Here is a 23,598-nt window from a genome sequence, read left to right as displayed (position 1 = left end):
CAGAGGCAAAGAGGTATAAATAATGAGGTGTTTGGGCCTGGATTAGAGCGGGATTAGGCTGTTGAGGCTGAGAGTTGGTGTGAAGGGAGGGCAAGCATGAAAACACAGCATCTTAAATTTATGACCTTGTGGGAGGATTGCAGCCATGACCCCCCCCCCCCCCCCAGTTTTAGGTCCCCAGTTCTCCTCACTCTTTAAAATCTTCTAAACCCCTGGTGCTCAGCCCACAGCTCTGTGGTGGGGTTGGACTTCCCATGTCTTGCTTAGTGTGACTCTGCTCTGGGGCAGGAGGAGCACGTGGTGTCTGTGGGCCGGGATGGAACCTTGAAAGTGTGGGACCATCAGGGAGTGGAGCTGACCAGCATCCCTGCTCACTCAGGACCCATCAGCCATTGTGCAGCTGCTCTGGAGCCCCATGCAGGTGATGAGATGTCAGCTGCCTTCCCTCCCCTGCTGCCTCTTCCCCTTTCCCCCGTGTCTCCCCTTCTTTTCTTCTTCTCACTCTTTCTCCGTGTCTTATCAGCTTGCCAGCCTGGGTCAGAGCTTCTGGTGGTGACTGTTGGACTGGATGGGCTCACACGGTTGTGGCACCCGCTCTTGGTGAGTTTCCTGAAAGGATAGGTGGGGGAGGTAGAGAAGGTATAGCCGGATAACCTTCTGTGTGTCCATCCCCTATTGTCCCATCTCTATCCTTTCTTCCTAGGTGTTTCAAACACATACCCTACTGGGACACAGTGGCCCAATCAATGCAGCTGCTGTTTCAGAGGCCTCAGGCCTCCTGCTGACCTCCTCAGAGGACGGATCCATACGGCTCTGGCAGGTACCGAAGGAAGCAGGTGAGTGAGGTGCGGAGAGAGGCAAGGTATGAAAGAGGGTTGTGTAACTGGGACCAAGAAGGTCAAGGGTAGCCCGCTATCTCCTCTTGTTTCCCAGGAAAGGTTCAGCTCCTAATGAATCCCACTGCTCTCTTCTCCAGATGAGGCAAATATACCTAGGAGTCCTGCAGCAATCACAGCTGTGGCCTGGGCCCCCGATGGTTCTGTGGCAGTGTCTGGGAATCAAGCTGGAGAACTAACCTTATGGCAAGAAGCTAAGGCGGTGGCCACAGTACAGGTGAGTTGGGCACTCTCAGTTCATTGTCTCTGTGAATTCTGCCCCTGCTATGTATTTAATGGCCTAGGTTGGAGGTTGCCTAGATGCCTGGGAGAGGAAAGAGGGTGAATCCTGGCTTCTCAGAAATACTGAAATGAAGTTGTGCACACCAGGCTCCTGGCCGCATCAGTGCTCTAATCTGGTACTCGGCAAACACCTTGGTTGTTGTCAGTGCTGATGAAAAAGTCAGCGAGTGGCAAGTGGAACTGCGGAGGGATTCAACACCCAGAAATTTCAGGTGAAACAAAGCAGCGGGTTAATGTGGTAGGAACGGTAGTCTCCTTACACCCAGGATTTTACTCAACTCACTGCACCTCTGCTTTTGAACTAGGTCAATGGGATATTAGTTGTTAGGCAGAAAAAAGTCTGCTCCCAGTCATCTCAATTTAAATAATAATTAGCCTACTTGATGCTAAGCTCTGGGTCAGGCAATATGAATTTAACGGTGTTAATTAAGAGAGTCACAGTAGAGGAGTGTGCATATAAGTAAACTGCCAACAGTATTTAGAGTGATTAGTACTACAATAAATATATATAAATATCTATAAATATATTTGTGTATATATATAGATATATGTGTGTACACACACACACACACACACACACACACACACACAATCTGGGGCTGCAGAATTGGAGAAATTTACGTTTTACATAAGAGTTGCTATTTGAGGTTGGCCTTAAAGGATGAATAGGAGTTTTCTGTACCAGTAAGGGAAGGGAATGCAGTTGTAGGAAGAGGAAGTAGCATTAGCAAGTGGCACGGAGCCATGAGAGTGCATGGTGTATTCTGAGTACTCACAGCCAAGTCTTTGTGTTCCTGGTGGGAGGCAGAGGTGGGAAATTAGATCGAGAAGATAAACGGGCCAGGCTGTAGAGGTGGTAAGAATTTTGAGCAGAATAATTATCTGGATTTTAGAAAGAGAACTTGGGTGGCAGTAAGGAGGATGGAGAGTAGTAGAGAGATGCCTAAGGTAGGGCGACCACTTTTATAGCAGTTGCTATAGTCAGGGGAGACATAATGTGGGTCCTGACCAGGGACAGTGGGGATGAGAAGGAGAGATACAGATTTAGGCATGTGCTACAAGTAGGATCCACAGTGCTTACTGATCACTTGGAGGTCAGAAGGAAAGGAAAAGGCAAGAATGTTAGAGATTCCTTGTTTGAGCAAGTAAGGGGAAGATGATGATGAATCCTGATATAAGAAAAACAGGAAGAGGAATAGAATTTGTAGGGACGATAATACATTTTGTTTTCTACTTCACTGAGGAGCCTCAGAGAGGTGGACTAAAGTAGGCTTTCTCCTCCCATGTGCCTTTTTGAGCTACAGTCTCCGCCTGAACCGAGTTCTGCAGGAGGACTTAGGGTTCCTGACAGGTGTGGGCCTGGCCCCTGATGGCCACTCCCTCATCTTGGCTACGGCGGATTTGCAAATATTGCACTTGAAGCCAGGGGATGCTCCCTCTGAAATCTGGTAAGATCCAAAATGTGGTTTCCTCTCAGGCTGGAGAAACAGGGGGAAGGGGTTAGTGGTTACCCTGAGGTTGGGTCTGACTGAGAACAAGCACTGGGGTCGTACAGTCAGGTGTCCCTGGGCTCAGCCTCTTTCCTTCTTGTAAACCAGGCGTGACTACACAGAGCATCCTATGATGTTGTCCACCCACCAGGACTTTGGTGTGTTTGCCCTGCAGCCAATGGCCCCTGGAGTTCTTTCTGTCTTAGTAAGTCCTGTTTGGCTGTGTGTTAAAATAAATATTTGCCCAGAACCAATATTTTAAAACCTTGGGGCCACAATGGAGGACAAGAGAGAGGGAAAGGCAGTTGGTTCCAAATCTTCTCTTCCTTCCACTGGAGCAGCTATACTTAAGCACATTGTATATTGACTTTCCCTCTAAGATTTCATTGATACAAAAAGAAATTCTAGTGTTTAAGAAAATCATAGGAAACCATAAATCTAGGTGTTTTCTTTATTGTATTTTTTGTCTCTTACCACTATATTAGTGTCTGGAACGATACAGACATACCTCATAGATATTATTTTGAGCAAAAGAAGCCAGACACCAAAGAGTATGTATTACATGATTTCACTTAAATGAAGCTTAAGAACAAGCAAAATTAGTTTATAGTGACAGAAGTCAGAATATTGTTAGCTCTCGGGGTAGAGGTCTCTGGTATTGACTGGGAAGGGGCATGAAGGCAGCTTTCCAACGTGGTGGAAATGTTCTACGTCTTGATCTGGGCAATGATTGCAGGGATGTGCAAAAATTCATTGAGATACACAGTTAAAATTTGTGCACTTTACTATATATGGGTTACAATTTTAAAAAAATCCTGACCAGCTCTAGCTGGTTTGGCTCAGTGGATAGAGCATTGGCCTGGGGACTGAAGGGTCCCAGGTTCGATTCCAGCCAAAGGCACATGCCCAGGTTGAGGGCATGCAGGAGCGAGTCAATGATTCTCTCTCATCATTGATGTTTCTATCTCTTGCTTCCTCTCCCTTCCTCTCTGAAGGAAGGAAGGAAGGAAGGAAATCAATCAATCAATCAATCAATCAATTTTGACCAGTCCAGAAGAGAAAACAGTTGCTTTTGTCTGGGCCGGGGTAAGTGGCACAAGTAGGCTAAACAAAATGACCTGTCCTTTCACAGAGGCAAAAGGAGTCTGGAGAGTTTGATGAGCGCCTGGACTTTGATCTGAACTTAGAGAATCCCAGTGGGACCCTAATATCAGTAACTCAGGCCAAACCTGAATCTGGTGAGTGGTGAGGGGAGGACACAAGGAACCTAGAGGTGGCCTAGGGGAGGATGGTGGACCCTTCAAAGCTCAAGATCTGGCTCTAACTCTGCCCTTGGAATGGCAGAGTCCTCGTATTTGTGTGCCAGCTCCGATGGGATGCTGTGGAACCTAGCCAAATGCACCTTAGAAGGAGAATGGACCACAGGTAACATCTGGCAGAAAACAGTACAAATGCCTGAAACCCAAACTCCAGAAACAGACCCATCTGTGTATTGTGACATGGCGAGCTGGCCAACAACCCCATGTCTAAAGACACGGCAGCGTAAAAAGGTGAGTTTGAGGGAAGGGTTACAAATACAGGGGATGAGGCTCTAGGTCTGATCCTGACGCTTTCTCGACTAAGGAGGGCCCACAAGAACTCACCATACATTTGCCCTTCCCCTCTAAGATTCACTCAGGCTCTGTCACAGCCCTCCATGTGCTGCCTGAGTTGCTGGTGACGGCTTCGAAGGACAGAGATGTTAAGCTGTGGGAGAGACCCAGTATGCAACTGGTAAGTGTGCGTATGTGCAAGGAGGGCTGAAAGGATGTCACAAGGGAGCAAACCTGGGATAAGAAAGTTTAAAAGATCAAAATTTTATTTTCTTCTGTCCTTCTTGCAATAATATGGGACTAACCTGTTCTAAATAAAAAGCATTAATGTGAGAGAAAAACAGGGTAGTAAGGAGGCCCTAGGCTTGTAGTTCTCATCTCCCTCTTTTCTGTTCCCATTGTAGCTGGGCCTGTTCCGGTGCGAAGGGGCAGTGAGCTGCCTGGAGCCTTGGCTGGGGCCTGACTCTGCCCTGCAGCTCGCAGTGGGAGACACACAGGGCCATGTATACTTTCTGTCCTGGGAATGAAGATGCACTACTCAGGGCAGAGGTACCATTTGTGCTGGAGGTGCAAGCCTGAAGACACTGGTGGAAACTTCCTTGATAAAATTATAAAAATAAAGTATCAGGAAATTTCAAGTACAGTCCTGCCTGAGTTCTCATGTGGATTTGGATCAACTGGGAAGAAAATGGATGTTATAATGTTTCTTTTCTGATTTAAGATGATTTTTTACTAGAACTGCAAGAAAGTGAACCAGATCTTTACTGGATATTCTTTGAAACTAGGCTTTAAAATTCTTGTGTCATTTGCTGGGCCAGGAAGCCCAAGATACTACTTCTTCCTAGAGGAGGAATGAAAGTGATGTTGGCCATCACTGAACTGGAGACCTCTCACTTGGTCAAGAAAAAATAAGGGAAGGAAGAGTAAGTCGATAGTGCCCCTAGTAAGGGCCTTTAGAAAGAGCTGGGATAGAAGTGGGAAAGCACTAGGTTCCTCTTAGAGAAACAGTCCCATCTACCAGAACTAACTGCCCAGATGAGCACTGAAAGCAGACGGAGTCTTCTGGCTTTCACAGCCTCTGCCGGAACAGCAGCAGCCACGTGGCTTGCAAGCATAAGTCAGTGCAATCATCTGCATTTTTTAAACTATATTTTTTATTGATTTCAGAGAGGAAGGGAGAGGGAGAGAGAGATAGAAACATCAATGATGAGAGAGAATCATTGACTGGCCGCCTCCTGCATGCCCCACACTGGGATTGAGCCCACAACCTAGGCATGTGCCCTGACTGGAATAGAATCATGACCTCCTGATTCATAGGTTGACATTCAACCACTGAGCCACACCAGCTGGGATCATCTGCATTCTTGGAAGAGATCACAAAAATGTATCTCTTTCAAATTCAAGTTCACAAAGGCTAAAATAAGTTGAAAGGGGGAGGCTCTTACTTACCGACTTACCAGAGACTGTGATCCTCTTAAGTAAAAGTTCTAGAACCTTCTTATTTTCCTGTAATTCTGTCCTTTGGAAGAAGAAGTTACCTGAGGCTCTTTCTTTCTATGGGTGAAACAAGGATTAAGGGTCTTCTGTGTCCAAGAATTCAAGAACTTGTATGTGATAAGCCAGGGCTATTACAGGATGTTGTCCTGGGTTATGATAGGGTTCTTTCAGAGAAATACAACTGCACTCTGGTCTAGAAATGAGATTTGGGGACTTGAGTGGGATATTTTTTTCTTATTTCACCCTGTTTCCAGATTTTACATGGAGAAATCACCTGAGGGACTTGGCCTTATTTCTCCCTATGCCTCATGGTCTCCCTCACCCAGAGGATAAAGACACAAGGAACACCCTGTAGACATTTTTCAATTCTCTTGGTTATATACCTAGGAGTGGAATTGGTATATCATGTGGTAACTCTAACTATTTGAGGAACTGCCAAACTATTTTTCAAAGCAGCTACACCATTTTTACATTCTCATGTAATATATGAGAATTCCAATTCATCCACACCTTCACCAACTTGTTACTGTTGGTCTTTATTATTATAGTCCTCTAGTGGGTGTCAAGTGGTATCTCATTGTGGTTTTGATTTGCATTTTCCTAATAAATGTTGAACATCTTTTCACGTGCTTATTGGAATCTGTATTTCTTCCTCAAGGAAATGTCCATTCAAATCCTTGGTTTTTATTTGGATTATTTGTCTTTATCTTTGAATTGTAAGATTTTTTTCTATATTCTGGATATTAGATTCTCATCAGATTATAATCTGCAAGTATTTTCTCCCATTTTTAGGTTATCTTTTCACCTTTTTTAAAGGGGAGGACTGGCTCTTTTTCTTTTTTAAAAATTGATTTTAGAGAGGGAGGAAGAGAAACATTGATGTGAGAGAGATACATCAGTCAGTTGCCTCCTGCATGTGCCCCAACAAGGGATCAAACCCACAACCTACATATCTACCCTGACCAGGAATCGAACCTTCAATCTTCCAGTGCATAGGATAACACTCCAACTAAGCCATACTGACAGGGCATCTTTTTACTTTATTGATAGTGTTCTTTGATGTATAAAAGTTTTGAATTATGATAAAGACTAATTTTATTTTCTTTGGTTGCTTATGCTATTAGTATCATATTTCAGAGACTATTGCCTAACCAAAGTCACAAATCTATCCCTGTATTTCCTAAGAATTTTATAGACTTAGCTCTTATATTTAGATCTTTGATACATTTTGAGTTAATTTTTGCATAGAGTGTGAGGTAGTATTCCAAACTGATTACTTTGCATGTGGATATTCAAGCACCATTTATTGAAAAGAATATTCTTAATAGTCCTAGCATCCTGTTGAAATCAGTTGACCATAGATATATGGGTCTATTTCTGGACTCTTAATTTTATTGACCTATGTCTTTATGCCATTACCACACTGTCTTAACTGTAGCATTGGTAGTAAGTTTTGAAGTCAGGAAGTGTGAGTCTTCCAACTTTGTTCTTTTTCAAGATTGTTTTGGCTATTCGAGTTCCCTTTGCAATTCCATATGGACTTTAGGTTTTTCTTGTTCATTTGTGCAAAAAAGACTGTTGGAATTTTGATAGGAATTTCATTGAATCTGTAGATTGCTTTGGGGGAGTATTATCATCTTAATAGTATTAAGTCTTTTAATCCATGAACAGAGTGTTTTTATTTATTTAGGTCTTAAACTTCTTTCAACAATGTACTATAGTTTACAGTGTACAAGTTTTGCACTTCTTTGGTTAAATCTATTCCTAATTATTTTTACATTTTGATGCTATTGTAAATGGAATAATTTTCTTAATTCCCTTTTCAGATTATTCATTTGTGTATAGAAATAAAATTGATTTTTGTATATTGTCCATATCCTGCAACTTTGTTGAACTTATTACTTCTAATTTCTTTTTATGTGTATGTATTCTTTAGGGCTTTTTATATATATTGGATAACCTTCAAATATATAGTCTTACCTCTTCTTTTTCAATCTGGATGCCTTTTTATTCTCTTTTCCTTATCTAATTACTCTGGCTAGAATCCTGTACAACATTGAATGGAAGTGGTGAGCGCAGACATTTTGGTCTTGTTCCTGATCTTAGAGCTTTCAGTCTTTCTATGGGTTTTTCATAGATATCCTTTATTAAGTTGAAGTTCCCTTCCATTCTTAGTTTGTTGAATGCTTTCCATGAAGGGTGTTGATTTCACCAAATGCTGTTTTGCATCTAATAAGATGGTCATGTGATTTATGTCCTCCATTAGTTGATTTTCTTATGTTGAACCAACCTTGCATTCCAGTAATCTCACTTGATCATGGTGTATAATCCATCCTTTTTATAGCTTGCTGGTTTAAACTTGTTTGTATTGTGTTTTTATATCTATATTTTTAAGGGATATTGGTCTATAGTTTGCTTTTCTTGTGATACCTACTTGTTTTAGTTTCATACTCCTTTATAGAATGTGTTGGGGAGTATTCCCTTCTCTCCTATTTTTTGGGAAAAGCATGTAATCTACTCAATTTTAAGAGTCTCATGCTCTACCGACTGAGCTAGCCGGGCGCCCAAATCTACTCAATTTTAACAGCAGCAGTCTTTCAGTAAGTGAATATATTTAACTATTTCCTTATCTATGGAAATTTTTGCATAGAACAATGCTACAGTGACATCACCCATGTAAACATGTACATCTGTAATTTTTACAGATTGTGTATATATTATTTTCTTTCTTTATTTTTTAGGTTTTTTTAAAATGTTTTTATTGATTTTTAGAGAGGAAGGGAGAGGGATAAATAGAAACATCGATGAGAGAGAAACATCATCAATCAGCTGCCTCCTGAATGCCCCCTTCTGGGGATCAAGCCCAAAACCTGGGCACGAGCCCTGACTGGAATCAAACCAGCAACCTCTTGGTTCATGGGTTGATGCTCAACCACTGAGTCACACCTGCCGGACAGGGTGTCTACATTTTAAATTTTGATATTGGTAGTCTGGTCTCTCTAAAAAGTTGTAGGCTAAAGTTTTCATTTAAATAACCTTCGTTGTTACTTAAGGAACTGTGTTATGTGTGTTTATCTGTGTTGGGTGTGATTACTAATAACCGGAAAGTCTTTGGATCTGACTTGGACCTTGGTACTTCTTAGATTGAACAAGATACATGAAAACTCATTCTACTTCTCGCCTCTCCTCCCCAAGATATATCTAGGCTTAGTGACAGTCCTCCAAATGCTTTCTAAATTTCTGGACATCTGTTGGGTCCTAAAACACAAAATGGTGGGAGACCTGGTGTGCAGTTGATAAACAGGGAAAAAGGCAAGTGAGAAGATCGGATTGGGAAAAAAGGACCAATTCAGACTTTGCTGCTTCTCTTCTTGTAATAATAACCAACAAATTCCAGTTTGCAGAAAAATTGAATTAAATGGCAAAAAGTAATAGCCTAAATTAGTAATATTCCTCAATGCACAGAGCTATTCTGCTGTGAAAGAACAGGATCCCACAGGGATATAATGTACAGCATAGGGAATATAGTCAATAGTATCATAGTAACTTTGTATAGTGACAGATGGTTACTAGATTTTTTATGGTGATCACTTCATAAGGTATATGAATATTGACTAACCACGTTGTACACCTGAAACTCACATAATGTTGTATGTATGCCAGCTATACTTTAATAAAAAATTTTTAAAAAGAAAGAAAAATAAAAGAAACAATCCCCAGGATCCTAGATACCTGTGAGATACAAAGAATAATTATACTTTCTGTCCTGGAAATGAAGATACACTAACATCAGAAGAACTATGTGCTTGCAGAAGTAAAGCCCAAAGAAGCCAGTGGTAGATTTGTACTATTTTTATTACATAAAATAAGAAAAAGTTCAAAAGTACAACATTGTTTATTTCCTTGCTTGAAGATATCTTCTCTGGTTTATTTAATATCAATGTTACCACAGCTGCAGGAAATTAAATTGAACCTTTAGAAGGTATCGCATACGGACCTGGTTGGGGTTATAGACAATAAATTCATTGTAGTTGAGGGTATAACCATCTGGATTCAAAATTCCTGTGTCATGTGCTGGTCCTAAGGGCACTGTACTCCCATTCCTGCCAAGTGGAGGAAAGCATGTCAACACTTGCCTCTGGTTCAGAAGTTGAAACAGAGAAAGTAGAGCCCTATCTAGCCAAGCTCTGAGTACTTACAGAGTGACGGAACTCGCAGGATTGGGAGCCATCTTGCCCAGTCCTTTGGTGCTGTGTTTGCCCTCAAGTAATCCTTCTGCCTCTGGGTTGGCCTCCAGTAGCTCATTACACTGACCTAGAGCTACCTGCAAAGCAAAAGATCTTTGAACGCCCACCCCCTACCAAGAATTGGATGGCTCTGAAGCCAACAGAAAAGCCCATCTGTACTTTCTTCCCCTACAGCAGAGGAGTCAAATGCAATGGAAATTGCAGTTGGCTCGCCACTCAAGTTCTTTGTGGTCAAACTTTTCTTTGGAAAAATAGGGATAATAAACTAGAGACCATAGATGTGTTCCTGTCCTACCTCTGATAGGAGCAGTAATCCAATATTCTTTAGGCGAGAGGCGAAGCAGTAATTGGCACTCTTGGAAGACATGTCAGCAAAGTAGATTCCTTTTCCAAACTGAAATATATAAACAAACACCAAGGTCAGCAGCTTAACGTATTGTGTTAGAAAGGAGGCTCACATCACTGACCCTGTGTTTCTATAATCTTAAACACAATAGAGACCCTTTCCCATTTCCCCTCACAGTTATGTCCCAGAGAAGCTTAGCATTGGTGAATCTCTGCTTCTAGGGAGAAAGGATAGATATATTTAGGAATTTAAATAAAGAGAGACATAGTGAAAAGTGAGCTGGGCCCTGGCCTGTATGGCTCAGTTGGTTGGAGCATTGTCCCATACACCAAAAGGTGGCGGGTTCAATTCCTAGTCAGGGCACATATCCAGGTTATGGGTTTGATCTCCAGTTGGGGCATGTGTGGGAGGCAACCAATCAATGTCTCTCTCTCCCTTCCTCTCTCTAAAATTAAAAAAAAAAAAGGTGAGCTGATTCAATGCTTGGAAAGGGCACCACTAATCATAATCTAGGAGAAAAAAGGACTAGGACTGAGAAAATTATTGTATTCTTTTCCCTTGTGCCTCCTTCTAGGGTTCAGTTTCTACTCACCATGTAACCTGTGATGGGAGCCTCAGGTGGGGCAATCTGAAGCCCATGGCTCAGGATTCCTACCCAGTTGCTCAGCCTGGAGCCATGCCATAGCAGCATCCTAAGGAAAAGCCACTGTTATTGTTGTCTCTCCTGCAAACAGAGGCTCTAGCATAAAGCCAAGAGCTCCCTGTGCCATCCTTCCCTTAGTTCCATAACTGCACTCCAGGCAAGGGAGTATCTTTCCAAACCCAAAGCTAAACTGAGACCTGTTACGAAGGTCCTCTTTGAAGGCTTCTTTCTCACCCTCCTTCTCTACTTCAAAAACATCCAACAAGGTCATGGTATAGTCACTGTGTGTGGGAGCATGGGTAGATTGAAGGTACTGGGAGATTATCTGTGAAAAAGAATGAAAGAAACGGCCAATGTGGACTCTCTAATAGACCAGACTGAGCTGAGAACTTCAAGGCCTCTGGTATAAATTGAGACCTTTCTGCTCCCAAATGGTCTCACGAGGCAGTCAGAAAGAGCTTCCTACCTTCCCAAATTTCTAGTAAATAGAAATTCTGTCCTATACAAAAGTTTGCTCTTAACCAGATGTAGCCAGAAAACAGTGGGGTAGGGAAGGGTAGGTTTTAAAGGTATGAACATAAATGAACATTTTCTTACTTTGAACTCATAACTTTTATGGTCTAAAGGGTGCAAGGCACAATGTAGTTTTTTATAGTGTTGGTCCAATGGATGTTCTGGGCTTTGCAGCTCGGTCTTTACCAGCTTAATGGCAATTTCAATGTCTCCCAAAGCCTGACAAGATGAGATATAGAATCAATATAGGAAGAACCTGGGATAAGAGATTTAATACTTCCCAATCCACACATCTCTCACCTCTAGTAGCTGTATTTTGTCTGACAGTTCTTTCTCCGTCCGGATTAATGGAGGAGTACGGAGTCTAAGGATAGAGATATAACCCATAAGTCTCTGATCTGTGGCACATGACTAAAAATAACAGACTAAAGATAGGTCATTTAGAAAAAAAATATAAGAAACTTGGGTTTTTGGAGAGAGAGAGAGAGAGAGAGAGAGAGAGAGAGAGAGAGAAAGAGAGAGAGAGAGAGAGAGAGAGAGAGAGAGAGAGAGAGAGAGAGATCCGTAAAGATATTTTAACTTCCAAATATAGAGAGATATGATGTATATACTCTGAGTAGGATAAAACATAGATTTTGACATTTGAGACAAGTTGAAATTCTTCTTTATGGGATGCTTTTCTAAAAAGAGGATATTAAAAAAAAAAGAAAAAGAAAGAAAAAGAAGATATATTGCTATCAATAAGGAATACTTTGGGTATAGCCCTGTCTAGAAGCAGTAGACCACTCAGGGTTATTTCTAGTTCACAGAGCTCTATAAAGCATTAGAAGGAATAAAATAAGCATAAGAATATAGAATCAACAAAGATAAAGGAATGTATATACCTAATAAAGGGTGTCCCAAAATTCACGCAAGAAGTAATTTTGATAGAAAACACAGGTTTATAATTAAAAATTGTAAATTTTTTATTGATTCATGTATAGGGTTATGTACGGAGTAGCATATCGGGTAAATGGCCTCCACGGCACAAAAAACTGGATTAACATGTCACTATAGCAAGCACCATTAACTGTTATTGCCTGAGCAGCCGCATTTCGGTCACGGAAAATTTCAACAAAAGAGTGCATATGTGCCAGCAAAGCTGTGGAGGCCATTTACCCGATATGCTATTCCATACATAACCCTATACTGCATACTTTATGAATCAATAAAAAATTTACAATGTTTAATTATAAACCTGTGTTTTCTATCAAAATCACTTCTTGTGTGAATTTTGGGACACCCTTTATTTAAGTTCACAGAAATGGTGTGTGGTTATGGTCACCTTAAAGAACAGGAAATAGGGGGTGATATGCCTGAAGGTGGTTGGATAGTTACTTGTTGGTTGGATAGTTAAACTCATTCTCACTTGAGTTGGTAACTTCCACATGGCCAGAGAATATGGTTGTAATCGGGCCAGAAGACTGAATTCCATACTTGTAAGCTGATTAGTTAGGCTACCTATAAATCATTTTGGCTCTGTATCTATTCCAGATGATCATTGCCTTAGAAATGAAAGACTGAGTAGAAGACCAAAGTGAAATAACAGCACAGGCCTGACCCAAAGTCATGGGGGATCCTGGTGTAGAATTCATTGCATGCTTCCACGAGAGCTCGTCCTTGCTGGCCAGCCCGAATACAGTCCTCGATCTTCTGAAGAGACTGGTAACCTGCCTTGATTTGTGCCACTGTCAGCTTCCCTGCAGACCCAGCAAGAGATGAGACTCCACAACTAAAGTCCTATCCTGTAAACTACATTTATGCCCTGTCCAACAGACTCGCACCTTTCAATTTTCAAAATAGACCTCCTCCCTCCACACAGCCCCTCACCCCAAATCTCTTTTTCTTCAGTCATATCAGCAAGCTTTCAATCTTGATAGTGATGAAAGAACTCATTAAAGGAACTAGGAAATATGGAGAGAATGTAGGATAGAACCTGAAGTCCTACCAAGCGGGGCTTTCTTGGTGTCGTATTTCATTTCTATCATCATCTCTTCCATGGCCTGGACATTACAGATCAACTTTATCAGCTCTTGTACACGAAGATCTAGCTGTGACTCTGGTTTCAAGGGGGATTTAAGAGATTCCTCTTTTTTTGTTTCCTCTTCATTCTATAGCCAAAATAGAAATAATAAAATCTAAAAGGATCTATTTTAAGCTCTCTGCAAGCACTGGCTGTACAATATTCCTGGCAGGTGACCATCTGCCTCTGTTTTTAACACAGGCCCATGCCATTATTACCTAGGTAGAGTACTCAATATGACTTCCACCTTCTAGTCCTACTCTGCCTCCCATAGGTAAACACTCAGAAGAAGCCTCAAATAAACACAATATATCATTCAGTATGTAGAGACAGCTGTTTTGTCTTAAATCTTCTCATCTTAAGACTAAGATTTCTCCAGGACAGCTTTCAACATCTTGGTTGCACTCCAGTTTCTCTGAATTGTTAGTACTGTGGTATGGGGGGGGGGGGGGTAAAAGTAGGTTTACAGTTGTGAATATGTGAAAGTTTAAAATTTATTCTTGTATTATTGTTTATTAATTATTGTACAGTAGGTCCTCGGGTTACTTCGGAGATCCGTTCCTACAGCAAGACGTATCGCGATTTTCGCCATAAGTCGGAACCCACCTACTTAAGCACCTACATCACTCACATGGAGCACATTACACAGCAGTAAAGAAGTGAAACAGTAAAAAAATTTAAAATTTAAAAGAAAGATAACAATTCCTTGTGGTAAATAATAATTACTTGTGGTAAATAAATAATAAAAAACATAAAGCACATATGTACATATGTCAAAATGACAGAATTTTTTTTTAAATAAATACTGTAAATGGGAGATGGCGACGTAACCACAAAATGATGTACGTCGAGTCCGACATAACCCTGTATTATTTTCCATGCAAACAACTGTAAACCTACTTTTGCTCCATCCTGTAAAACCAGAAGTAAAGACAACTTTAAATGTCGTGTTTTCCATTTGACTATTAATTACTCCTCTCTTGATTTGTAACATTAAACTTCTGGAAACAGGACCTAAGATTTTATAGGAACCTTAGTCAATAATAGAGACTAGAAAAAAAGCACATTTATCCTCATTCTACAGTCCCTTGAAGATTACAAAGATGAGTGAAGGTAACTCATGAGGGAACTGTAATCTGTTCTTGGGTAGGAAATAGCAAGACTCAGGATACTTTGGCCCATTCTGTCCTATGACCTGATCTAAGTCATTCTGTTAGACTTCACCCTGATTAAGAGGAAACAGTTTCCCCCCTACACATGCAGTCAGTTTACCTGAGTATTGGTGGTATAGTCCATTTGTACCATATCATATTTTCCAGGCACCTTCTTAAACTTCTCACGATCCTCCCAATTGTTTTTTGTTTTGTCAAGGAATCTGTAGAGTCCAAGGTGGTGAGAAAAAATCTTACAAATAAGGGTCTATTAGTAGGGATGGGCTTACAATTGTTTCCTTAGAACATCTCCAAACTTTATTTCCTACAACAGAGCTTTCTTACACATCAACTTCCCATAAATCTGGATTCTAAATTAGAGCCCTGAATAAACAGTAAGGTTCTGGGTATAAAGGGAACAAAAAAATGGGGGGAAATGGACCTTTGGGCTTCCCAAAGCCTCCGGAACACCACACAAGCCATTGGAAGTTTAAGACAAAAAGATCCCTATCCAACCCCTTCTTCTGAAGGAAACGTTTCTAGAGACTCCAGAAAAATTCTTCATCCATCCATAGGAAAAGTATTTTTTTAAACTCTAGCTATATATTCTCATCCCACTTTCCCCAAATTTCCTAAGTTGTTGATCATGTGCTAAATTATATTAGATCTTCTATTTTTAGTCAATTTCAAGGTTCCAGGTGATATAATCACTAACTAAGGATGCAGTTTGGTGTTCTAGTCACAGCATGTTATAGTGGAAAGACATTAACATTTAGGCCAAATCACATTTATAAAATTCTTAAAGAAGATACATTCAAGAAGAAGGGTATATTTTTATACTCATTTCTTAGTACTCACTTCTTCTGAAAGACTTCCTTGGCCTTGTTGAGGTCCCCTGAACAAGCCACCAAGCTGTGCTGCCCCACTTTCCCAACTGCAAAGTAAATGCCACATATAAGGTTGGAAACCTAACCCAAGAAGAGGTCTCTAATAGTAACAAGCCATTGTCTAAGGTCTGGTTAGCTTCCAACTAATGGACAGGAAAAAGTGAAAGGGCTTAGGAAATATATCCTGTTGCTATTAGTTACCTCCTACTAACTGCCATAGTTCATGAGCAGCACTAGGAGAGTTCTGTCTCTCAACAGGCTGCTCGTAGTTTTTCCAATGAGAACTTCCTACTGAAAATGCCTGCCACTGCGCAATTACAGAAAGCACAATCCGACTCCTAATCCCCGCCCCAAGTTACAGAGCCTCCCTTCCACCAATTTAAGCTTAGAGGATCCTTGGCCACTCACTGAGTTGCTTCTGGCTTTCTAAATGACAACTCAGAAAACGCATAATAAGTCATTACCTCGGCCCCATCTCATCCAAACACTGAAGTTCCTCTGAGCATCATCTTCTAATAGCTGAATCAGATAGTACTTGTTGTTGTTGAACTGGAGATTGGTCTATGATGAGTGAGACAAATAGAAACATAAAATAACAGGCTTGCAAATAGAAGAAGCATAAACCAGCAACTCTTCCTTGGTCAGAGGTGCCAGTAATTGCCATAAGGAAAAGAACAGCATGGGCAAGGCAATCAGATTCTTGTAAGAGTGAAGATTTAAGGAAGGATTAGGTTCTACATTAAACTTTGAATTTCTAGGAATTAAAAATGGAGCCTGGAAGCTTCCTCAAACTTTCTACCCTGTAGGGCGTGGCTATAGGGTTAAGCCTCGGATTGACCTGTTGGCAAAGCCACAAACAAGTCCCAGCTTAGAGGGCACAGTCCTCTTAGCATAATTAGGCTGGACCTTATGAGCTCCCTAGATCTTATCTAGGAAGCTAATGGGCTGAGGGAGATGTAGCAAGTGCTGCCAAAACAAGTGAAACTCACAAGAATATGTAACTATGGTGAGCACTACCTTGTTTACGTCTGGCTATAAAATAAAGGCTCAGCTCGCCTCTGGATCTCTCTGTGTGGCCTCAGCCAGGCACAGGAAGATCCACCTAGACCCAGCTTATTCTCTTTGTCTGTCATTTCTTCATCCTTCACCACCCTCACTCAGGCTTTCGAACCCTTGGCTGAGCTGGCTCGGCACACTACCCAATCTCAAATGTGTTTTCCAGCTCCCAATCCATTCTCAATGATTATTTTTCAAATGAAGACCATTTTGATGCCTCAAAGATCCATAACTATTATGCTTATTTGTTTAGACAATTTACTGTTTAATAGCTTTAATTAAGGTTTGTTTTGTCAACTGCAGCGATTTGACAGTGAGCTGAGAGCAGGACAGTGTTAGGAAGGGAGAGGACAGGCAGAAACCACTGCCACATCAGCCCGGCATGACTTGGAGACATTCTGAGAGACTGTGACTAGAAGCTTAGAAGAGGTATACGGTAAGCAACTTACTCAGAGTGAAGGGAGGGCGTAGGCCACGATGAGGAATAGTAGCTTGTGTGATAAGGTTGAGTCCTGGTTATCCAGGCACTCCTTTTATTAAGTGTCTGCCCCTTCCTATCTTATACTTAATTCACACTGTAAAGTCATAGGGTGTTAGAACAAAAAGGAGCTGTAAGATGCTCATATTTCATGTAAAAGAAGTAGTAACAAAGGACTACTAGGTAGCCGTTAAAATTATATGTGATGGGTTTATAAGTTCAAATATGAAGATATATAATTAGGATATATATTTTAACCAGGCAAATGTATTATCTATTCAAAACAACAAAAATAAACAAAGAGGAAAAGGTTAATAAGAAAAAAATTCATAAATTTAACATAAAAATGTAAACTTCAATAAGGGCAAAAAGTATACCAGAAAGAAAATCAAAAGGCAAATGACAAATCTGAAAAACATACAGGCAATTTATACTACAGACCAGTGATTTTCAAATGGTGTGCCTCAAAAAATTTTAAAACCTGCAATACTTGACTATGTAGTCAGAGGCACTGACTTCTTTTCTCTTTGATTGCCAAACAAAACAATGACAACAGCCAACACAATAGCTGTCCTATGTGAATGAATCAAATTAATACCTATTTCTTTTGTCAGGTGGACAAAAAAATTATTTTTTGGTGTGCCACTGAATTTTAGTAATTAGTTTATGTGCTAGGAGGTTAAAAAGGTTGAAAATTGCTATTATAGATGATACACTATTCTCATATTATATAAAGTTCCTCGTAGCCAGTAAGAAAAAGACCAACAACCTGTCGGGAATGTGCAAAATGATATGAACAGAGAGTTCATAGGTTCAATAAAAGACAAGAAATCTGCAAAAAACTCTGCTTGTTATCAAGGACTCCGCTATCAGGTAGACTTTACTACAGAGCATGTGTCTAACATAAGGGACTCCAGAATTAATGATCTGGGCATTGGAACACTGTCATCAATAACTGTCAAGAAGAAATTCCCATAAATAGAATGGCTTCTCCCCTTACCTGATTTAACATGACATCATACACATCATTCCCTTCACAGTAGATATGGGCCTAGAGAGAAAAGAAAAAAACTGACATTTGTATAGTCTTGATGAGATCCTAACTGAGGCCTTATGCCTCAAGGGGTCATTCTCCAGCACTACCAACATCCATCTTCCAGGGAAAGAAATGCAAAAGTATCTTCTTTCACACATAAGCTGTCATTTCTATAATAAAAACCGGGGTGGCTCAGTGGTTGAGTGTCAACCCATGAACCAAGAGGCCACTTATTCAATTCCCAGTCGGGGCACATGCCCAGGGTTGCATGTTCGATCCCCTGCAGATCCCCAGTAGGGGGTATGAAGGAGGTAGTTGCTTGATGTTTCTCTCTCTAGCCCTCTCCCCTCCTCTCTAAAATCAATAAAAACATATTTTAAAAACAAACAAACAAACATGATGCCTTTCTATAATTACAGAAATACAATACAAATGATTCTCAGTTAAAGAAAACTTATTCTCAGTAATTCATGCCATCCCAGGGCATAATTTCTCATTTTTCCCCTTGATAATGATATAATTTTCTAACTGAAACAAGAGAATGATGTATGGAAAGCTGATGACCGCCCCATAAGTTAACCAGGTTAAAAACACCCTGATTATTAATCCTTAACACCACCACTGCCATCATTTAGCCTTGCAGAAAATGAATCACTAGTAATATTTTGGTGAGGATTCGTGAAATAAATACTAGCAATATTCCAGTGAGAATCCCAACAACAATAGAACACTGCTCTCTGAGAAATGAATGGATTGAGGAGTCTCTCACCTTCCCCACCTTTAGGGTGCACTCTGGGTCCACGGGAGCTTTGCCCTTTAACAGCAAGGTCTTCACAGACTCTGAGGAAAGACAGGCATGTACTATGTCTACTTGTATGGGAATCAAACTTGTTAGAAAGAAATTTGTCATAATTAACTGCCCTTCCCAGGCAGTCCTGATCCGCTCAAGCCTCAATCTGTTTCAAATCATGAAACTGAAGGTTCCAAGAAAATGGTAAACCCAGAAGATAGAAAGTTACTGTGCCTTGGAGAAGTGAGAGTTGAAAGAACAGAATATGCTCCACGTTTACCCCTCCCAGAGACCTTCTTGCTGGCCCATGTCCTCCCTGGCCTACCACAGGAGGCTGACCTTGCTTGTCTTCTGTTCTGTCCTTATCAGCCTTTCCTCCAGGCACAGGCTCTTTTTTCACCTCCTGCCTCTGGCATCTTCGAGTTTTCTTGGCAGGAGGAGAGTCTTCTGTATTGTCGGTTTCATTTGATGCTTTAGAAGCTAAGGGCAAGAATGGGCAGACAAAGAAGCAAAACAAAGAATGAGTGTACAGTGAATATAATCCTACTTTGAAAAAGCACCGCCTTTTTAAGGAAATGGTTTAGGATGGTTTTGTAAGGTTACAAAGAAACAATAACAACTGTTGATAACAGTCTGAGTAATCGCTTCCGTGATTGCTATTCTGGCCAAATAAAAAAGTAAAATAAAGTAAAAGGCTCTTTGCAGCTGCAGCAGAGCTGCATCCTGCCCACTCCTGCTCCTTACCACTATTCGCTCTAACCGAGGAACAAGTCAGTCAGGAAACCCCAGCGCAGCCGTGGCTTTTAAAGATTCCAGAAAGACACCCGTGGAACCAGAGGTAGCTGTGATTCACCGAATTAGAATTACTCTAGCCCCAAGGTAACGTCTTTGGAGCAGGTGTGTGCTGACTTGATCAGAAGTGCAAAGGAAAAGAATCTCAAAGGGAAAGGACCAGCGGAGACGCCTACCAAAACTCGGAGAATCACAAGAAAAACTCCCTGTGGCAGGGTTCTAAGATTGGGATGGTTTCAGGTGAGGACCCACAGGGGACTCACGGACTTGCACAGCCCTTCTGAGATTGTTGAGCAGATTACTGCCTTCAGTATTGAAGCAGGAGTCATTGAGCTGCTGCAGATGCTTAAATCAACCTTTTAAATAACTGACTAGCAGTTGTTAAAAAAAAACAAGTACAAGGGAGCCATGGGACTCTTGTGAGTTCATAGGCCGAGGCATGAGTCTCATAGCTTATCTGTTCTGTTTCCTTGTGCCCACGCCCCTACCTATCACTAAAATACCTGTGGTGGAATGAGATAACGTTTAGTAAAGCGCTTTGGAGTCTGTGTGAGCTTAGAGCCCCGCTCTGACTCTTAGCTGCGGAACCTTGCAGAAGTTATCTCATCAGTTGCCCCAACTGTAAAATCCACAGGATGACAATAATACCGCATCTGTTGGACGGGACTATGCATTTGATATGTAACACAGAGAATAAAGCTCTCATCAATTCTAAGACTTGCACTTTACCAATTCTGCAACCCGGATGCATCTCACCATGGATGACACATGAACCATGAATCATGTTTTAACTGGAAGCGTTTTTCCCTTCTTACTGTTACATAAAATAATGATGCATCTTACAATTAAATTTGTTTTGATTGGATGACATTAGACGCATATACACTAGAGCTGGCACTTTGTTAGGTCCACAATTCTATAATTGAAAAGCTCTGAAAACCGAAATCTTGTAAGTTTACTACCAAAACTAGTTTGGCAGCCAAGGGCGGGACAGGGGGCGACGGATGGGGGAGGGGCTGGAGTAGGAGGCGCCGTTCTGTTCCCGACTTCCCGCGCCCCAGCATTCCGCCCCCCAACAATGATCTCCGAACCTGACGCCCGACTGCGCCGGCCGCTGGTCCCCATCAGCCGCCGCCGCGCCGCCATCGAGCCTGACTGTTGACGTCACCTGCCCTCTCCCAGGATTCGCTCGGCTGGAGTCAAAAGGCGGGAACACGCAGCGCGAGCGCGCGTCCAGGAGAGAAGTTGCCCGCAGGGACAGAGGAGGCACGCCCGTCAAATTTGCATGTCGCTATGCGTTGTGGGAAGTCACCCTAACCTATAAAGGATTATACATAAGGGGGCCTTATATACCCGCCGTGCGCAAAGCCGTTCTCCAGGGCGGAGGGAAGCTCATTGGTGGGGCAACGCGCTGAGTGCACCTCGTCACTCTACCCCATGTCCCCTGGGAAGGTCTGAGACTAGGGCCAAGCGCGGCCCTAACAGGGCCCTCCCTGAGCCGCGGGGAGGTGAGTTCCCAGAGAACGGGTCTCCGCGCGAGGGCAGACTGGGCAGGAGATGCCACGGACCCCGCCCTCGGGAGGGGCCTGGCGGATGCCTCCTCAAGCGGAGCTTGGAACAGACTCACGGCCAGCAAAGTGAGTTCAATGGCTGAGGTGAGGCACTCCGCAAGGGGGCCTCATAACCCAATTCAGACTACTCTCCCCCCGTCCTCTTTTCCTGCAGAGGGCTTACATGCTTAGATTTTAGAATGGTATTTGGTGACATTTTAGGTCAGGGGCTCCTCAATGTTTGGGTGGAGCTTTCTTTGTGTACTAGACGCCGAGCTAAGTGCTTTACTTTGCATGCACAAATTCACTTAATCTTCATGAGGATAACAGCTAGAGTATTTAATGCTTACTATATTAATTCTCACAACACCCTATAGCGTAGGTATTATCCTCATTTTACATCTGTGAAAACTGATCTTTAGAGAAATTTCAGTGACTTATTAAATGTTATGCAGTGTATTTGTTTGCGAGGGCTGTCATAAATAAGTGGGTGGCTCAAACAACAGAAATATGCCGTCTCACTTGCCTTTACCTAGAAAGAAATCCAAGATAAAGGTGTCGGCAGTTTTTTTTCAAGGTCTCTTTCGTTGGATGGTAGATGGCTTTCTTCTTCCTGTGTTTTCCCGTGCATGCTCTTCCCTTTGTGTGTGTCTGTGTCCTAGGCTCCTCTTTAAGTAAGGACACTAGTGATACTGGATTAGGGCCCGCTTACATGACCTATTGCACTTTAATTACTTCTTTAAAGTCACTGCCTCCAAATACAGTCTTATTCGGAGGTACTGGGAGTTAAAACTTCACCATATGCATGGGGGAGGGGGGACGGGTGGTGCACAATTAAGGCCATAACAGAGTGATTGATAATTTTCTTAGGTTTTTTTTAGACAATGCAAGAAAACAGGAAAATAACATATTTGACTATTCTTAAAGAAGAAAATTAAAGAATTTGAGACAAAGCCCAAAGGAAAGCTGCGGAGTGTTTAAAAGTTGAATGAAGTGTGCTTAACATATAAAGAGCTGTCTCAAAGTCATAAGAAAAATCAAAACCTCTGTAGATAAGTGGACAAAAGGTATAAACAAACAGTTTGTATTATAAGCAAGCACATGGAAAAAATGTTCAGACTCACATGGGATAAAAATGCAAATTCATATTCCACAGAGCAACTGACCTACTCTCTTCAATAAGTTATTGTAATGAGAAAAAAATAATAAGGTAGGCACTTTTTTAGATTAAAAGAGATGTTTGAGTATAGCAGCCAAATGCAGCGTTAGATATTGGGTGCTGGTTTAAACAAGCCAGCAATAAAAGACCTTTGAGGATATGTAGGTATGGACTGAGTATTAGATGACTTTAGGGAATTACTTATTAGATGTGATAATGGTATTATAGTTAGGGTTTAAAAATGCATGTGTGGCTCTGTGGTTGAGCATCCACCCATGAACCAGGAGGTCATGGTTCGATTCCAGTTGGGGCACAGGCCCTGGTTGCAGGCTGATCCCCAGTGGAGGGCATGTGCAAGGCAGCCGATCAATTATTCTCTCATCATTGATGTTTCTATCTCTTCCTCTCCCTTCCTCTCTCTGAAATCAATAAAAACATTTTTTTTTTAAAAAAAAAATGCATGCTATAGTATTTAGGGATAAAATGTCATTATATCTGGAATTTGCTTTAAAATACTTCAGTCAAAATGATCAAATAGGGCAAAATACAAATAATTGTTAAATTTAGGTAATAGGCCTATAGATATTCATTATATTCTTTTTCCTGTTTTTCTGTATGCTTATAATAGTCATAATAAACTTTAAAATACAACAAAAATGACAAATTAATCAAAGTAAGTATAACTGAAGAGAATTAACTGTGCCAATGAAGACTTTTTATCCTAATAAGTGTTCGTTTTAAGTGGTATCACTGATTTTGATGTGGTATTCCTAAGATTTTATTTATTTATTTATTTATTTATTTTTTTATTGCTTAAAGTATTACAAAGGGTATTACATATGTGTCCATTTTATCCCCCCGCCCTAGACAGTCCCCCAGCACCTAAGATTTATTTAAATTTCTCTTTTATCTGTATTCTAGAACAACATATTAAAATGACAGGAAAATTGATGGATGACTACCTGCCATGACCTGCCCAGTTAGGAGCTTGATCAGACCACCCTGTGTGGTCACTTTTGGTCACTGAGCTTATCAGGCCTGCCTTGTGGCCCCATGAGCTTGTCAGGATTATTGTATAGCTCCCTTTTCATTCACAATTTTTAGAGTGTAAATGTGATTTTTACTGCTTAG

At 41.3% G+C, this 23,598-nt stretch overlaps 2 protein-coding genes across 2 annotated transcripts in view; one reads left to right on the top strand and one right to left on the bottom strand.

The window, feature by feature from the left end:
* The window catches only part of TEP1 (telomerase associated protein 1), a gene marked incomplete at its 5' end in the record, with an annotated part of 38,380 nt that extends 30,747 nt beyond the window's left edge, over positions 1-7,633 (top strand). The window contains 11 exons of the mRNA XM_081108133.1: positions 289-421; positions 524-600; positions 704-836; positions 977-1,113; positions 1,266-1,390; positions 2,483-2,626; positions 2,777-2,873; positions 3,801-3,906; positions 4,013-4,218; positions 4,337-4,441; positions 4,665-7,633. Coding sequence (XP_080964259.1) covers positions 289-421; positions 524-600; positions 704-836; positions 977-1,113; positions 1,266-1,390; positions 2,483-2,626; positions 2,777-2,873; positions 3,801-3,906; positions 4,013-4,218; positions 4,337-4,441; positions 4,665-4,787 — 1,386 coding nt within the window. The 3' untranslated portion in view covers positions 4,788-7,633. The remainder of the gene's footprint in view (positions 1-288; positions 422-523; positions 601-703; positions 837-976; positions 1,114-1,265; positions 1,391-2,482; positions 2,627-2,776; positions 2,874-3,800; positions 3,907-4,012; positions 4,219-4,336; positions 4,442-4,664) is intronic.
* A 1,961-nt stretch (positions 7,634-9,594) lies between these two features.
* PARP2 (poly(ADP-ribose) polymerase 2) lies at positions 9,595-20,937 on the bottom strand. The gene is made up of 16 exons (XM_081108157.1): positions 20,850-20,937; positions 19,306-19,446; positions 18,946-19,016; positions 18,141-18,191; positions 16,071-16,167; positions 15,578-15,653; positions 14,841-14,943; positions 13,494-13,656; positions 13,107-13,245; positions 11,807-11,870; positions 11,591-11,725; positions 11,191-11,318; positions 10,943-11,042; positions 10,300-10,398; positions 9,957-10,081; positions 9,595-9,860 (listed from the first exon to the last, which is right to left on the bottom strand). The coding sequence occupies exons 1-16, from the start codon at positions 20,902-20,904 to the stop codon at positions 9,701-9,703; spliced, it is 1,707 nt and encodes a 568-aa protein (XP_080964283.1). The 5' UTR covers positions 20,905-20,937; the 3' UTR covers positions 9,595-9,700.
* Between the last annotated feature and the right edge of the window lie 2,661 nt (positions 20,938-23,598).

The sequence above is a fragment of the Myotis nattereri genome (assembly GCF_964212035.1).
Source record: "Myotis nattereri genome assembly, chromosome: 1".
Taxonomy (NCBI): Eukaryota; Metazoa; Chordata; class Mammalia; order Chiroptera; family Vespertilionidae; genus Myotis; species Myotis nattereri.
Note: the sequence above shows the minus strand (reverse complement) of the source record. Positions and strands in the feature narration are given on the sequence as shown.